The sequence below is a fragment of the Sciurus carolinensis genome, chromosome 15, assembly GCF_902686445.1.
Source record: "Sciurus carolinensis chromosome 15, mSciCar1.2, whole genome shotgun sequence".
Lineage (NCBI taxonomy): Eukaryota > Metazoa > Chordata > Mammalia > Rodentia > Sciuridae > Sciurus > Sciurus carolinensis.
In genome coordinates, this window is record NC_062227.1 from 78,749,263 (window position 1) to 78,766,970 (window position 17,708).

Consider the following 17,708-nt stretch of genomic DNA (forward strand, 5'->3'; position numbering starts at 1 on the left):
AAAGCAGAGATTGTTGAAGAAAATGTTGCTTCCCTTGGTATAGCTCGAAGTCCTGAAAACCAGAGCAAAAAACTAGGAGATGCACTAACATCAGAGGGTCTTTTAGATAAATCGGAATCTACCAGAAATATCCTGCAGACAGCACATAGTGTCAGTACCACCTCGAGGCCAAGACCTGAGCGAAATATTCTAATGTTGGGTAATAGTTTTCGACGACGAAGTGGTACTTTTACCTTGAAAGGCCAGGCAAAGAAAAGATTTAATGTTTTAGGAATTAATAAAAGAAGCACAAATGACACTCAGAGGATGTGTATGAAACACTTTAGAACACAGATGAAAACAAGTGAAGCAGAGCCAGTGCCAAAACAACTAGAAAAGAGCAGTGATGCCCAGAGTGTGTGTATGATGGCTTCAGACACTGTGGAAACCATGCAGGACAAGACAAGCCCGAGTCATCCTGGTTCCATGCAGCTGGACTTCCCAACAGCGAAACTAGCTCTTGACCATCAGATGTTGTATACCTGTACAGACTGTGGTCAAATAGCTACAAATCGGACAGATTTGGAAATCCATGTGAAAAGGTGTCATGCAAGAGAAATGAAATTTTACTGCCAGACTTGTGACTTTTCCAGTACGTTGAGGAGGGACTTAGAGGAACATTTGCACAATAACCAACATCAGCAAACTGCTTCTGTTTTCAGTTGTCAATGTTGTTCTTTCAGTTCCTTGAATGAAATAAATCTTAGAGACCACATGAAGGAAAAGCATGGTATGAGTTTTCTTTGCACTTCTTGTAATCTGTTTGTGTCTGAGAAAGACATGGAAGAACACAGAGCAACTGAGAAGCATATTAGTTTATTGGTTCAACCAAAGACTTGTCCATCATTGAACAATGATTTGGTTTTGCAGACCTTACCTTTAAGTACTTTGGAATCAGAAAACACGAAAGAATCTGGGTTAGAATCAGGGAAAGCAGCCCAGGAAGAACCTGTTAAGTCCAGGGTAAGCCATGGAAATGAAGTAAGACATTCAAGTAAACCTCAGTTTCAATGTAAGAAGTGTTTTTATAAAACAAGATCTTCCACTGTTCTCACAAGACACATAAAACTTCGGCATGGTCAGGACTATCACTTTCTTTGTAAAGCATGCAATCTTTATTCATTGAGCAAAGAAGGAATGGAGAAACACATTAAAAGAAGCAAGCATCTTGAAAATGCTAAGAAAAATAATATTGGCTTAAGCTTTGAAGAATGCATTGAAAGGGTATGTATTGGTGCAAATGATAGGAAAGAAGATCTTAACATTTCTGGAAATGGAAAGACTGAAGGCCATGGAGGTGTGCAGTTCCAGGAGCATTCCTGTCTTGAGAAGAAAATGTTAACTACCACAGAGCTCTCGCGATCTGGTGTCATCACAAAAGACGAGGAATTAACCTTGAGTGCTCCAAAGAGAGGGAGACCCAAAGGCAGCATCTCACGGACATGTTCACACTGTGGTCTTTTGGCTTCTAGTATTACAAATTTGACTGTTCACATTAGACGTAAACACAGTCACCAGTATAGTTATTTATGCAAAGTGTGTAAGTATTATACTGTAACCAAGGGAGATATGGAACGTCATTGTGCCACCAAGAAACATAAAGGACGGGTAGAGATAGAAGCAAATGGGAAACAAAATTCAGATATTATTGTTGGCCCTGAAGGGGGCAATCTTGAAGCCTGTAAAAAGAACACCCACTTAGCATTAACTATTTCAGATGAACACAACAAGTCAGCTGAGTCAGATACTTCCATTTTAGAAAAGCCAGTAGTACAGCAAGGAAATCCAATTGAAGTTGAAGCTGAAAATGTATTTCACTCTATAGATGGAGAAGTTAATCATCCTCTTACTGATAAAAAGGGGCAAATACCTTTAGAACCAGAGGACCTTCTCAAACAGGGGGATGCATATTCCCAGCGAGAGGTTATAGGTACAAATGATAATAAATGTCTACACTGTGAGTTCATTGCTCACTCTCCTGCTTCTCTAGAGCTGCATGTGAAACGGAAACATACAAAAGAGTTTGAATTTTATTGCATGGCCTGTGATTACTATGCAGTGACTCGTCGAGAGATGACTAGGCATGCAGCAACTGAGAAGCATAAAATGAAAAGGCAGTCTTATCTCAACTCTTCTAAGGTAGAAGCAGATTCTGCAGAAATGTCCAAAAACATCATACCTGAAGAGGAGCATCCTCAAAACTCTGAGAACTTTCAGATAACTTCAGGCCAACCATCTGATCCTCTCAAATCTGGAAATACTGTTGATTGTTCTATTTTAGATGAAACTGCTAATTTAGATATGTCTAAAGTACTGTGTGTTCCTGACTCTGTAGAAATCGAGAGTGAGGAAGAAGAATCTCATTTCAGTGAAGACCATTCCTTTGGTGAGACTTTCCAACAGCCCCATGTCAAGGATAAAGGTATGAAACCTGAGGACATGGAGTCCCTCAACATTTCCTCGAGTTATGACTCTCCAAGTAGATTTCAAAAGGAAAATTCAGGAAGCTCAGCTTTGAGTTGTGAGACAGCAAAGAAAAACTATGATATGTTGAATGACATTGATGACCCAAATACACATTGTGAAAGTGGAGAAAGCACAGGAGATAGTGGCAGTAAAGTCTGTGACAAACACCTGTGTCCTGGTGTCCTAGATGGAGGACATTCAACTGAAAGCAATCCTCCTGTGATGATGAGAGTAACAAGAGAGCAGCTAAACCTGGATCACAGTGGTAAGAACAAAGTTGGATGTGTGCCAGCAAATACTGTTCTGGAGAATAAGGACATTCTGATGAATCCCCAGCATGAAACTGAAATTATTTTGGAAGAGGATGGCCCTGCTTCTGATAGCACACTTGAGAGTAATGATGTTTATGAAACTATAATCAGTATTGATGATAAAGGGCAGGCCATGTACAGTTTTGGCCGGTTCGATTCTTCCATAATTAGAATAAAGAACGCTGAAGACGGTGAATTGATAGACCAGTCAGAAGAGGGTATGATGACAGCAGGGATGAGAATTAGTGAGTTGCCCTTAAAAGACTGTGCTCAAGGCTTGAAAAAGAGGAAAGCTGAAGGCAATTCTTTTAGTGAGTCTACTCGAATCCGTTGTGATGATTGTGGCTTCTTAGCAGATGGACTGAGTGGACTGAATGTTCACATAGCCATGAAGCATCCCACAAAAGAGAAACACTTCCATTGTTTACTCTGTGGAAAGTCATTCTATACAGAGAGCAACCTTCATCAGCATTTGGCTAGTGCTGGTCATATGAGAAATGAACAGGCCAGTGTAGAAGAGCTTCCAGAGGGAGGGGCCACCTTTAAATGTGTCAAGTGTACAGAGCCCTTTGATTCTGAACAAAATTTATTTCTGCATATTAAAGGACAGCATGAGGAATTGCTACGGGAGGTGAATAAGTATATAGTGGAAGACACTGAGCAAATCAACCGTGAGAGAGAGGAAAACCAGGGAAACATTTGCAAGTACTGTGGGAAGATGTGTCGAAGTAGCAATTCCATGGCCTTTCTAGCACACATTCGCACTCATACAGGTATGTCAACTGCAGTAAGCCTGTTTGCCTATGAAGTATATATGGATGGTGAAGGTCGGCTATTCCTTCCTATCCAGGTGGGAACCCTATCTGCATTTGCTTCTTGGCCTTCCATCTGTTCCCATTTCTCTGCTGTGTGTGGTGTTCTAGGCTTCTGTTATAAGTCATTGTTGACACTTAACATTTCTAAAGGTAATTAAGCTTTAGTGATTCCAAAGACCGATTAGTTGACAAGTTTCTTTCAGTTTTGTCAAAAAGTCTAGTCCCTCTGATGCCTTTGTTAAATTCCTGTCTTTTATAATGACTTTTCAGTTGTTTTAAGTACTAATTATTTGGTTTTCCAAAGTATATATTAAGTTACACTTTCTGTTTTCAGAGGACATATTAAGTGGCTTTTTGGCTTTTAATAAAGACTTTCTTACAATTTTAGGGATTAAGTAATATTTATTGCCAGATATTTTATATCCAAAAGTATAACTCTAGGCAACAATATTACCTTCAAGGCTCAAAATTAGTAATACTTTTTAATTAATATGTACTGGAAATTTGGTTTTCATGGAGGTAGTACCTGATTTAGTTTCTGTACTCTATGTCATATTTAATTTTAGTCAAAAATTTGAAAAACATTTTTTGGTTGAAAATACATAAGCTACTATTCTAAATTTATGTAAAAATTCGCTGCACTGTTTCTATAAACCTGCCATACATTCTTTATTTTAAATAGACAGCTTTTCTAAATCATTGTGCTCTGCTTAGACAAGATCTGTCTCCATGGTTGAATTTATGAGAGGATTTGAATAATAAATTCACATTTCAATGAACATATTTTCATTAAAACTGTAAGGTTTATTTTACTGTACTTTTAAATAATGGCTTATTATTAAAGCTATACTTTAAATTCATGCAGTTTTTGAAACTTAGTGCATGGTTACAAGGAGAAAGATAAGAAAGTATGGAGCATTATTACTAATATTATGTGATTAAAGAGATAAAAGTTCTCTAGTGAAGAAAGTGGAAGGACAACCTGCCTAAGATTAGGTAAACATAAACATTATACTCTTGATCTCAACTATTCATAGAGCCATATTTTGGAATAAGTTTAAAAGCTTATTTGTTTGCATTATTAGTACCTCTGTCAATATCTTGTTGCTGCTCACTTTCTAAAATGATGTGCTTAGAAATCAGGCTTGTTCATATGCACAGAAAATATGTATTTTCTTAATATGCTCTCTTAAGGCAGATAAAGCTGAATAAAACGAAGAGGAAGATGCTAATGGAGCTCTTTTTAGAATTCTTTATGCAACTGTCTGTTCAGGACATGTTGCTTATAATTGATGTGTCCATTACTTGAATTCTCTTGTAATTATAGTCAATAAGTCTTGTAAATGTGTTAAAGCTCACTAAAAGCATACAAATTCAAGAACAGAGTAAGGCTAATAATTTAAAATAATCAATGTAGGCATTTCAGCACTTAATTTCCCTTGTGTGTTGATAGCTGATCATTCTTAATCCATTAAGATTTATTTAGTCGTTTACAATGCAAAATAGGTTTGCACTGGTCACTTGTGCCATTTGAAAATGTCCACCAGGTTAAGTGCAGAATGTAGTCCATTAGTCTTCCTTGACTATATGTATTAATTGCATTTAAAATCAAGTTAATGTGGATGTGAAAGTGAGGTAACTATCAATATGTGACAAAGTAACCCTACTTACATAAGTTACATCATTGATTGTAACATTTAGTAAAAGTTAGCATACTTGTTTAAAAAACATCTTGTGTTGTTCTTATCAGCAAGTACATTTTTACTGTGCCTTGAAGCACCACAGAGAGCATCCTTCCTAAGTTTCCTAAGTACGGTGCCAGTTCACCATTTCAATTTTGCAAGTCAGTTTTTGGGGAAGTCAGTCTCCAGGTCTTAATTCAGGTCCACCCCCCCACATAGCATCTTAAAATGAATTGCTTTTTGGATACTTTCTGCTTATGTCCATGAAACAGTAATGCAGGAACTGTTATTAACGATTAACTGGAAAAGGACTTATTCTTTCATTCTCTGTTTTCACATTTTGTGATTTACTATATGTTTTATATAACCTTTTCTTCCCGTCCTTAAGCATGATAAAAGCAGCACTATAAGAAGTGAATGAGTTTTGGTTATCGAGAATTGTAGAAAGAAAGCATCCTAGGGTTTTCCCGTGTACCCACTGGTGTGGAGCAGTCAGCATGGCCAGTGAGAGCAGTCTTTGTCTCACATTGGTAGGACTGATGAAGCTGTTCGTTTTCTCTGCAGCATTATTCTATTAAAAGCTTTTATTTCATATGACATGGAAGACACCCTTTTATGCTACAAGATTGTCATTATATTTCTGTTCAGGGTGCTCTGGTCACTTGGGCTGTTTGATAATGTTCATGTGTAGAAGATAGTGGGTGTATGACTTCACTGAAAACTCGTAAGTTGGGGCTGGTCATGTTGCAACTCAGTCTGTAATGCTTCAGAGCAGGAATGGGCCACTCAGTTAATTTGCAGTCTTGGAGCATAGCAGAGATTCTATTTCCTTCACTGCTTCTGTGTACCCGTACATAGTTGCTTCTCAGTGTAATTTACTGAATGAGTAAATGAATGAGCAGATGAATAAATGAATGAAGTATTCAAATGTTTAGGAAGGATCGCAGAATTAAGGCTGTAATTGGGAAACATTATGTGATATACATCTTAATTCATTTACTTGTTCTTTTGAGACCTGAAGGTTTTTGTTTGTCTTTTCCTGTGACTATTAATGTCTTATCCTTATATGTATAGCAGTTAGTGATGCAGATGAGGAATGCCTTGTAGGTCCGAGTGCAGACTGAGTTTTTCAGATCTTTGGAATTCTTCTGGCAAATAAGGCCCTGGAGTTAGAGAGCCTCTCTAGTTTATCCCTTCCAAAAACCTTCACAGGCCAAATTAAAAACAAAAACAAAAGCAAAAAACAAACCAAAAAAAACCCAATCAAACCTGAGGATCATGTCATTCTGAGTAATGGAACTTACTCAGAATACATATACATAATGAAAGCTTATATAAAAACATGTAAGGTGTGTATATACATATATATAACTAAAATGGAAGCTTATAATAATCAAATATACCTGAGAGAAAGACAAATTTGGGAATTTATGTTTTTACAAATTTTGCTTTAACAAATACTATGCCTGGATAATTTTGTAATGTGTATAGCAAGCTTAAAAATGGAAATGTTATCAGATAGGAACAAAAGAAAAAAGGGACAGGTTTTCTTTTTCTTTCTTTCTTTTTTTAATGCGAAGAACTACTACCTTGACTGGTATTTGAATTTTAATGCACAGAAAGGAGATGTTAACACATCCTACTCTGAAGTAAGACTGGAAGAGTCAGGGCCTCAGTGATTCTGGGTGAAGCAGTCAACACAATAACTCATTAACGTGTGGCCAGCATGCTGCATCAGTGATCACTGAACCTGCCAGCCAGGTTCCTCCCAGAGGAGCCATGTACAATGAGCTGAAAACACTGAAGACCTTGTCTAGCACTGTGTGGCTGCTGTGCCACGGGAGAGGAACTAGTTACAGTTCAGGTGCTGTGTGAAGGAAGAAGCTCAAATTGAGACCCATCCACTCCCCAGAGTCCTCATACAGAGGTTGGGGAGCTTTACCTTCTTCCTTTATAGTCCCCGATACTCTTGTTCATTAATAATTTCTTAGTTACCCTATTATCTTAAAGCATTGTATTTTAAAGTTCAGGTAAACTGATTCTTCTTTATAGAATTTTATGCCTTCCTGTAGTGTTTCAAAGTGGGAAAGGCTTACTTTTATCAGAATCATTTAAATAAACTAGTTTCGATGTGATTGATAGAATGTGATTGCTGTAAGCTGCAATCTCAACCTGCTTTTGACATTTAAACATATAAACCTGACTAGATATAACCATTCAGGTGCTAAATATATTTTACATCTACTTCTATCTGTAAAAATGGAAGTATTAAGAGATCTGGCTTCATTGTCATTGAACTGTGAAATATTCAACCTTGTCTGCCTGTGCTTAGTTCTGTTGACTTTTTTATTTCTGTTGGAAGATTAAAATTAAACGCTTCACTTTTTTTGTCAGCTTTTGGGAATTAAATTGAAATTTAAGACACTAAAATTTTTTACTGAGTGAGTGCTTCAGTTTCAACAAAGCATTCTTGATGGATTCCCCCCACCCCCAAGGGTACTACACAAAGGTTCATTGATCGAATAGGATTTATTACAATTTTAAAAATTGGAATTTTTTGTATTAAAATACACATATTTCCTGTTCTATTTGACTGTATTACAAGAGGCATTTGAACAAATAGGTACTAAATATGCTATGAAAAATCTGGAAATGTACTGTACTCATTTTAAACTGTGGTTTTTATGATTTTGATTTATTTGAAGATATCATAATTAAGAAACTGGAAAATATATATTTTCTATTTTAAAAATGTGTCTTTCTCTTTAATGTGGGTACTGATTAAACATTAGCATGTTTTAGTTATAGTCTTATCTATTATTGACAGTAATTTTGCTGACTTCAAAATCATTTTATTCCCCCTGCCCACTTTACTTTTTATGGTGGCACTTGGAATGTAAACCAGGACTTTGGTCATGCTAGGGCAAGTGTTCCTACCAGTGAACTAGCCCTTATTTTCTCCCTTTTAAGGAGAAATTAATTTCTTTATGAAATAATTAAAACATTTCATTGTTGTTACTATGCCTTCTGTGTTGCAGCATTTGTTCATGAAGAAGGTAATAATCAAAATGTTAATAATTCTGGTTATCTGAATCATCACAGACTTTTGGCTAAAAATGACCGTAAAAGCACAATAATTTATTCACTGTGTATTCATACATGTATGTTCATTCTACTAAAATAGCAATACAGTAAATCATTTAAGGTAAATGGCAGAAAAAAATCTAAAATGCCATTGTTAATGTGAATAAATTCAAAGCTAGAGAAATATGGCCATTGACATATATTCTCATTGGTATAGATATTTGAAGATATCAGTTACCCTGCCTGTGTTTGTATTTTGTAAATGTTCAATTTAAAATACTGAGTACCTTTAAGAAATACTTAGTGAATGTAAGAAAGCTATCTAAATTTATTTAGCTCACCTCATCAACTTAGTGCCCTTCAACAGCATCACTTTTGACTTTAGATCTTAAAATTATAATTGAAAGTTAGGAAGACTCACTGAAACATTAAAGCCTTCTGGGTAGAATAATTATGGAACCAGGTCTATTCAATTTAGAAATGAATGCAGGTATTCCATTTTGGGGACAGAAATTTTAATTAGATTAAAAGTCTGATTTAAGATTTAGCTTTCTTTTTAAAACTATCAGTAATGTATTATGCAAATCTGAATCATACTTTATGTTAAATTTACTCAGGATCAAAACCATTCAAGTGCAAGATATGCCATTTTGCAACAGCTCAGCTTGGAGATGCCAGAAACCATGTGAAAAGGCACCTTGGGATGAGGGAATACAAGTGTCATGTCTGTGGGTGAGTAAATTGAAACCATCTCTGCTGTGTGAATCAGGAAGCCTTTGCGGGATATCCATTGTTTCAGAATTCAAAACTGATATGAGTAAGAGTGGCTAAAATTATGCATGCGTATCCTCCTTTCCATTGTTATGGTAAATTCCTTAAATACAGTTATGACATTCTTCTCCCACTTCTAATCCCGTACTGAAGATGAGCAATTTTATGGGCTACAAGGTCAATTTGAACCTGTAATCTGTAAATTGACTAAATTATAGGATGTTCATTCACATTGCCAGAGAGAAGTATAAATTCCATTTAAAGACAAAAAATACATAATATAGCTTTAGGAGTGTATATGTATTTTTTTCCTTTTGCTATACTGCTTTAATTTTAATCACATTAATGACTCTGGATACAGTGTGTATATTCTATAAGGAAGACAACAAAAGATTTAATTTCAGGTGGTAGTTACTGATTATTTGAAAGATGATAAGTGAAAAAAGTGTATAATGTATTTTTTTGTAACTTTATTTCAAAACTGGTTTCCTTTTTTAGTGAATGGTACTTTTCACTGCAGAATCATTCACAATGTTTAATTGTCATTCAAGCGAGTTATATTTAATAGAAAGCACTGAAGTACCTTAATATAAAACTAATTAGTTTAGCAGAAATGTTTAAAAGGTTTTAAAATGCTGTGACCTATATGGTGTATCAGGACTTTCAGAGGTGGATTTTAATATCCTACTTTTGGTTAAAATATATTTTAATGTTATTATGCCAGAAAAATTAGTTAATAAGAATATCATATGGAAACTCTTCAAGTGAAACCTAAGAAACCTACAATTCTTATTGTAGTCTAATTTAAAAATATTGCAAGTTCAATTAAATTATGGAATGTGCACATGCTATGTTACATTTTTGTTTTTGAGTAGAAGAAACTACCATGTAAATATCTTCCAAGGCAGAAATAGTTTCTTTTTGGGCAGTACATTTTATTCCAGATCACAGATTGTATCCCAGATTGTATTTTTTGACCCTTAAGATTGTTTTACAAATAACTTTGTAAGCAGTTTTATTAGCTATGGTCTGTGATTTATTCATTGGCAGAATTGATGGTTCAGTGACTTGCTGCTAAAGTAAATGAAGATGAACCATTGCCCTAAAGCCCCCTGAAGATCAGTGAGAGAATGAGTTTTGTTACTACTGATTTTAGCTGCAGGAATCAAGTGCCAAATGGTTCATTTTAATTGCTATAGGTCTTGGAATTTTAAAAGATCTCATTCATTGTTTTTATCATAGGAGTTATAGGAGAGAAGGCCCTGACTCGAGTGAAAATTTGCTATTAGGTGGCAGTAAGTAGTTTCGTTCCCATGTCTGAGAAATAAGAAACATTTTTCCATACTCTGTTAGATGTATGTTTTTTTAAATTAGGGTTACTAAGACCCTGGAAAGAGAACAATTTCTGACATACATGGTATCAAAAACAATTCATAATTAATTGGCTTTAATCAGTTGGTATAATTTGAACAGTGCATCCTTTGCTTAGCTACTTGCTTTGTAATACAACTGAAATGTTGCACTTATAGTTTATTTTTTTCCAGGATGCAGAATTATAAGTGAATAGACATATTTGACACTGCTCCCATAGAGAACTTTGTGTGTTGTATGTGTGGAACAAGTATTCCAGATTCTAGTATTGTGCTTTTTAGAATTACAGTAACCATTAGATTTCATCTTATTATGAAATTATAATTCTCTATTTTTTTAAAAATGGAATTTAGCTTGAAAGTTACATGACAGTCTTAACAAGGTAAATATTTTCACGGTGAAGCTAAAAGTTCTAAATTGCAAGCTGAAGTATACCTCTTGACCTATGTGGTTGAAGCAGAACAATAATGAATTAGGTAATATAATGTTAAAGAAAAGTATAGGTTGTTCTGTATTTCATGTGTTTCAAAGGGATAGGGCGGTACATAACTTAAAATTTATACTGGAAAACAAAACGCAGGGATTGGCTCTCAGTCTAGTGGCACTAGAGAGCCTTGGTACATTAACATCACTGACAATGTCAATTCATTATCATTGATGGCTAAATAATCTTAGAAATGCTCAGTGGACCTATTAGTTCCTGCACATAAGCAGCTCGTGCTGCATTTCTTCATTAGCTTTAATTGCTATAAATTTTAACTTTTATAAAATCATGCTTTAAAAGGTGAAGCAATCTTTCAGGAACATTAATTCTATAATTTTGTCACAAACAGAAGGTCTTGCACTATGTTTTCTTTTCTCCAGTAGCTAATATCTTAGTCTCAGTCTGTTAGAATTTTATTAATGACCTCTTCATTATTTGAGTTGTAAGAAGTTATTTCTCAAATAGTTCTGGTTGAATATCATATAAAAATATCAGGTAGGCGTATTTTTTTAAAGTGAAATTATTCCTCACAACAGTATATTCTTCTTAGTAATCTCTTGGTTTTCTTGAAGAAAACTAGTATTTTGTGGTAAAATTGATAGAAACAACAAATAGTACATTGTGTTGGATTAAGATCAATGTTAGGACTGTGGCTGTGGCTTAGTCGTACAGTGCTTGGTTATTAGCATGTGTGAGGCACTGGGTTCGATCCTCAGCACCAAATAAGAATAAATAAGATTAAGGTATTAATGTTCATCTCCAACCAAAATATTTAAAAAAAATCAATGTTAATGTTTCAGTTATTTGTATTGTTTGGCCTCTTATCATTACATAAGAAGATTGTAGATGCTTATTAACTATGTGTCTTGTGTTTTTCACTAAGACTCAGTTTTAGGATTGTGCCATAGCAACTTGCTTAACAAAAATTGCCTTTTAAACTTTAATATAAGTTGACTGGATCTATGTTGATTTTCTTTGAATCTTCAAGATCAATTTTAAGGTTATCTCCCTCTTTACCTGCCATTGGCAAATCTCGGCCCCAGTATGTCATGGATTTGAGTTAGTTTGACAGAAGAAGCTAGATGTGTTTTGAGTATTTCCTGTTGTGTAGTTGGGATTCAGAGTTTAGGTTATAAGTTCTGTCTGATCCAGCCCCTGCTTAGGCCATGGTAAAAACTTAAAAAACGTATTGCTGTGCACTTTGTGTTTTAAGCACACGTTGTAGATAACTGCACTTAAGAGCCATTTATTTTACTTTCACTTTTAGGAGGAGCAGTTTCTTTGCATAGTAGAATTCCTTAACAATGTTTTTCTTATATCCACGTATAATTGAAAGGAATTTAGAGAATATAGGAATATTTTATGTAGGACTTGATGGATAATTAGCATGAAAGTTACTGTGGGTTTGAAGTAGAGCTTATTTGGGGTTAGAATAAATAATGGAAAGCATTCCTACATAGTAGTTAATAATTTAATTCCATAATTTTATGTTTAAAAATAGGCCTAACACATGTTTTTATTAAATTCATTATTTCTCACTTTATTTTTTCAGTGGTCAAGAGCTTAAAAATCTGAATAACCTAAAAAGGTCATTTGTAGATATCATATTTTGTTAAATAGTAGTGTTTATGCAGTGCCTTGTGGCTTAGTAAATTTCTTGCTTAACATTCATCTCATTTGTTGATCTCCTTTGCTTATGGAATTGTTAACTCATGTTTCTTATTTCCTTTACAGATGAGAGAGTTGAGATTAAAGGCATTTTTAGTGATAAATATGCTTTTCTTTTAACTATTCCTTTTATTTTTCAACTTTTGTTATGTCTGTTTTTTTTAATTGCTCACTTAGTTTCATTTGTACTCTCTCCCTAGTTTGTTTTCTTCAGCATGTAACAAAAGTATGTATTTCCCCCACTGGCCTCTCTTCTGTTTTTCTTAAATTTACATTCTCTTAAAAAATTGCTTGCTTAGTATCTTACCTTCTGATATTCAACCCCTCCCCTTCTCTTTTTTCATTCTTCCCACTTATAAGTATCATTTTAAATGATTTCAGTTACCCCCCTTTCCTTCATGTGTTGATAAGTTATTGCACTTACTCGAGTCGTTGCAAATTCAATATGTTTGTATAATAGAAATAAGTGCCTAGAAATGTAAAGATTATATTATCTTTTCAGAAGGATAAGAGGCATAAAATTGATCAACCTGGGCTATTATTTTTGTTTTTCAGTGTTACTTACCTTGAAAGAATACCGAAAACTAATAATAGGCCTGTGATTTCCATAAACGTAGGAAATGATAACTAAGTTTTGGGTGCCAATATTCAGAAGCATAAGTCCGTTATACATGATTTAGAGATCATGTTATTTACTGATGGCTTTCCCTATGTCTAGTCTTGATTTGTGTGTATGGCATTAAATATTGAATAGGATTTACCCTAATCAGGAGATATGAAGGGCATTTTCTAAATTTGTCACCTCTGGGTTCGTGAGAAGACATTTTAAAAATGTGTATTAATGTGCTTAAGAACTGTTTATTCCTAGTTAGTTTAAGAAACCCTAAATAGAAAGTTAGTAATGCAATAAAACTCTTTTTGTGTGTGTGTGTGGCATTACCTAGTTTTTGTGCATTAGAAGGGATCTCTATGTAGATGATTATAATGTCACTTTCTGACCTTTGCAGCTTGAATAATTGTAAATCATTGCTTCATAACGTGTCAGAGAATGTCTGTACTAGGCAATTAAATGGCAGAATATAATAGACCAAATTATTGCCTGTCATGTTTTCAACAACACAGTTAGTATTTGAGTTACACTTAATCATTACGTGCATTAGCAACTTCATTGGAATCCAGCTTCAGGCTGAGCATGAAATACATTACATTATTAAACCTCTAATGGTACAAGTCATTATTTGTGTTGAAGTGTACAACATGCAGAGTTTCATAAAGCAAGGAACACTTGAGAGCTTAATTTATCCAAATCAAGTCTAAATGCAGATAAACACAAGTGGCAAAAATTAGTAATTTTTATAGGCTGGAAATATTAAAAATATATGGTTGTGGATAATTGTAGGCAGCAGGAATAAATTAAAATCACTATTTTTAGTCTGCTTTGAGAACTAAGCTGTGCATACCTAAATCATTAAAAGCACCATGGGACTGCATTTTTAGCTGAACAATTAATTATACACATCATATCTACAGATATATCCAAAGAAAAATAAGTGTTTGGTCAGTTGGTGGTTGTAGTTAAAGACATATAGATAGAAAAGTTTGTTTTATACTGTGGCAGAATTACGCTTGTAGCAATATAAAGTGCAGCATCTCTGTTTTGTAAAAAAACATTAAATTAACATTAAAATACTCTCATTATAAAAGATACATATTTTTCCATATCATTTATGACTTTTAATTTAAAGATACATTTCCTCCATTTTGCAATTTTTAAAATGCAATGTAATGATTACTGTCTCTCTTCCTGTCACTTATGAATACAAAATTAACTTTGATCATTTATTTTTCTGGTCTTAAAATCCTTGGAATACCTTTTAAACTATGAAGAAGATTTAAAAGAATTTCTATGTACAAATCACTTCATAATTTGAAAATCAAAGAGATATCTTGGATATTATATTCAAATAGCAAACTTCCTCAGAAACGATTCTAGTTATTTTCCAGTGAACTGTTTTGTTGATCCAGGAGAGAGTGAGGTAAAGTCAGGCAGTAGAGTGGAAAAGGAAGAAAGCCATTCCAAGCTTGGCTTCATGCTGCTATTCTTGGAGTTCTTTTTTCAGCACAGTATCCAATTTCCTTTTTTATGCAGTATTTTCCTTGAATTTTTGCCACAGAGGGGAGTTTGGGGAATAGGTTTATTCTAGATCGCATAAGAGTGATCAACCTATAAGAAAATAGAAATGAAACAGACCTTGTCATTTCTTGGTGTTGCAGTTGGAAACATTGGCCTCTGTCTTTTCCAGTGAAACGATCATGTCCCAATAGCTTAAGGCATTGTTTGTTTATTTTCATTTAAAAATGGTTCTGTGGTGATCCTCTTGTGGTATCTGGGAGTTCTTTGACCCTCTTGATCCCCACAGCTACAGGTAGCCACTCTTTGCTTTCTTCAGCTGTCTATCTCAGTACCCCCTCTCCCAACCTGTCCTCTTACCTCCCTCTTCCTGTTCATCTGTTTCTTAAAATCCTTTACCTTTGTGAATCTTTTGCTCTTTGATTTCTCCAAGAACTGGGTAAGAGGAGGTATATAGGTAATGTAGACAGAAAGGAAGCTTAACTGTTAATTCATAATTTATTGACCTCATTTCTCAGCAGATTCTTGTGCAGGTCCAGTGACAGGTTGGTGCACTGACCCTGTGGTCGTAAGCTCCCTGGAGAGAGGCCTGAGGAGGGACAGAAAGAGCAGGTGGAGTGGGAGCCCTGTTCTGCTGAGGACTGTGGGAAAGTCTTCCTAGATACTCAGGCTCTGCTGGAGTTCGTCTTAAAGGTTAGGATGTGTTCACAAGTCAAATTTGGACAATTTTAACTGAGGAAGCAAAAGAATGTAAGAACCTAAATAGAGGATAGAATACCATGGCTGTTATTAAGAATGCTACAAGAAATTTCTGAACTGGACATGCCTTGATGGAGGGAGGTATATATTAACAGAAGTGTCTATAGACTATCCATATGCATAGATGCTGTGTTAAGTGTTTGGAGATAAAAGATCAGATAGAGAAAACTCTGATCAAGAAAAGCCAAAGTCTCCCAGGCTTATTCAGAAAGGGTTTCTGGCCAGGCACAACAGTTAATCAGCCACATGGCACATGCAGAGCACCACCATCCTTCAGAATGGCATGCCATGGTGCATGCCTGTAATCCCAGTGGCTCAAGAGGCTGAGATAGGAGGATCATGAGTTCAAAACCAGCCTCAGCAACTTAGTGAGACCCTAAGCAACTCAGTGAGACCCTGTCTCTCAAGAAAACATTATAAAGGGCTGGGTATATGGCTCAGGGGTTGAGCATCCCTGGGTTAAATCCCCAGTACCAAAAAAAAGTGTTTCTCCATGTAGTCTAGTGTATTCAAGAACTACAAGTAAATCAGCACTGCAGAAGCTAGATTGTAAAACAAGGTGGACAGTGCTAGGGACAGTTGGTTGAACTGGACAGGTTAGGTCACAACATTGATGTGCTAAAGGTTGAGTGCTGACATTTTCCTGTTTTCCGTTCTTCCTTTTTCTTTATGTGTCTGACTTTCCTCCCAGTTTTCTGGGTAGTGAATGAAGGAGAGGAGGGAGAGGTGTGAGTTAGCAGTGAAAGAGCTGATGGGAGGTGAATTATAGCTCCAGAACCAAGGGCATGGGCATTGGTCAGGGTGAATTATTCTTAGAGAATTCTATTCTTTGTAATTTTAATTAGGGATAGGATTTGATTTTGGATAGTTGTAATGAAACAGGCTGATAACTGTTCCATATGGCTTAATGTAACATAGTGAGAAGGACATACACAATTATGTGGTCATGCCACTGATGTCCACATATAACTAATATGTTGATGATGGCTGCTGTAATTTGGTTTCCATATTCAGATTATCTAGATGGGCAATATGAATTGGGAGAGGCAACCATTAATTTTTAAAAGTATATACTGTTTATAATGTACTTATTCTCATATTCCTAGTATGTGAGTACTTTTCTTATTTCTGACCACTTTTATACTTTATATTTCTGTAGCGTTCTCCCTCTATACCTTTGAGATCCTTATGCCTCTTGCTGTCACTTGCTTTAGTGTTATGGTAGTCTTTGTTGTCTAAATATTAAGTACTAAGTTCCATACACATTTAATGCTGCCCTCTGTATACATGAATTTTCAGAAAGTTAGTTTTGTTTGCTATTCTTACTCAGTTTTTAAAAAAACTCTTTTCTGCTGAGACTTTATAGGAGTATAGTGAGCTGGACCAAAGGATGTTTGTTTCAGAGGATCAGTAAAGGGTTAACTTGCATTTTATTTATTCTTTTAGCTTTTTGTCTGACTCATGGGAATCTAGAATATTCTTATAAAATCTGGCTATTTTAGATCTATTTCTGATCTATTTTAGAAGTGCTACTGTAAATGAAGTAGGTAAGAATGGTTTCATGGTATTAATATATCTGCTAATTATTCTTGTAATATTAGCAAATACGTATGAATTTTTACATTGTGACCAGTGACGTCGGTCGTCAAGTGCTACGTAACATAAATTTGCATTAGTCTGAAAAATTTGACTGTGTTTAAATATTAAAGACATTTTAGTATTTCCCACTAAAATTTATTTAAAAAATAGGGTCTTAGAACTTAGACTATTGCCTGTTTTAATCCATCTAGTGGACAGATAAAGAAATTTGGGTCAAGAGCTTAAGTGACTTTTCACAAATGGAGACAAGAACCCAGGACTTCTGACTCTTGGGTCAGTGCTATTTCTATTATATCCCACTGGCATTTTAATTAGTTTTAATATATCTCTTAGACTTTTAGCTTTACTAAGCCACGAAAAGCAGTCTTTTAAGGAGGGATATAATGGACACATGTTTAAGAAGCAAAGTAATTACTTGATTAATTTATTAATCTGCAGGCATTCTCTGAGTGCCTAACACATGGAAACTCTGGTTTCAAGAACTCAATGGTCTGTCACAATTCCTTTTGTGTTTAGATGGTCGATTTT

The 17,708-nt window shown here is 35.0% G+C and overlaps 1 protein-coding gene across 1 annotated transcript in view; it reads left to right on the forward strand.

Annotated features, from left to right (window-relative positions):
• Znf407 (zinc finger protein 407) overlaps positions 1–17,708 on the forward strand; it is a 430,584-nt gene that overhangs the window by 26,745 nt on the left and 386,131 nt on the right. The window contains 2 exon segments of the mRNA XM_047526899.1: positions 1–3,589; positions 9,015–9,129. Coding sequence (XP_047382855.1) covers positions 1–3,589; positions 9,015–9,129 — 3,704 coding nt within the window.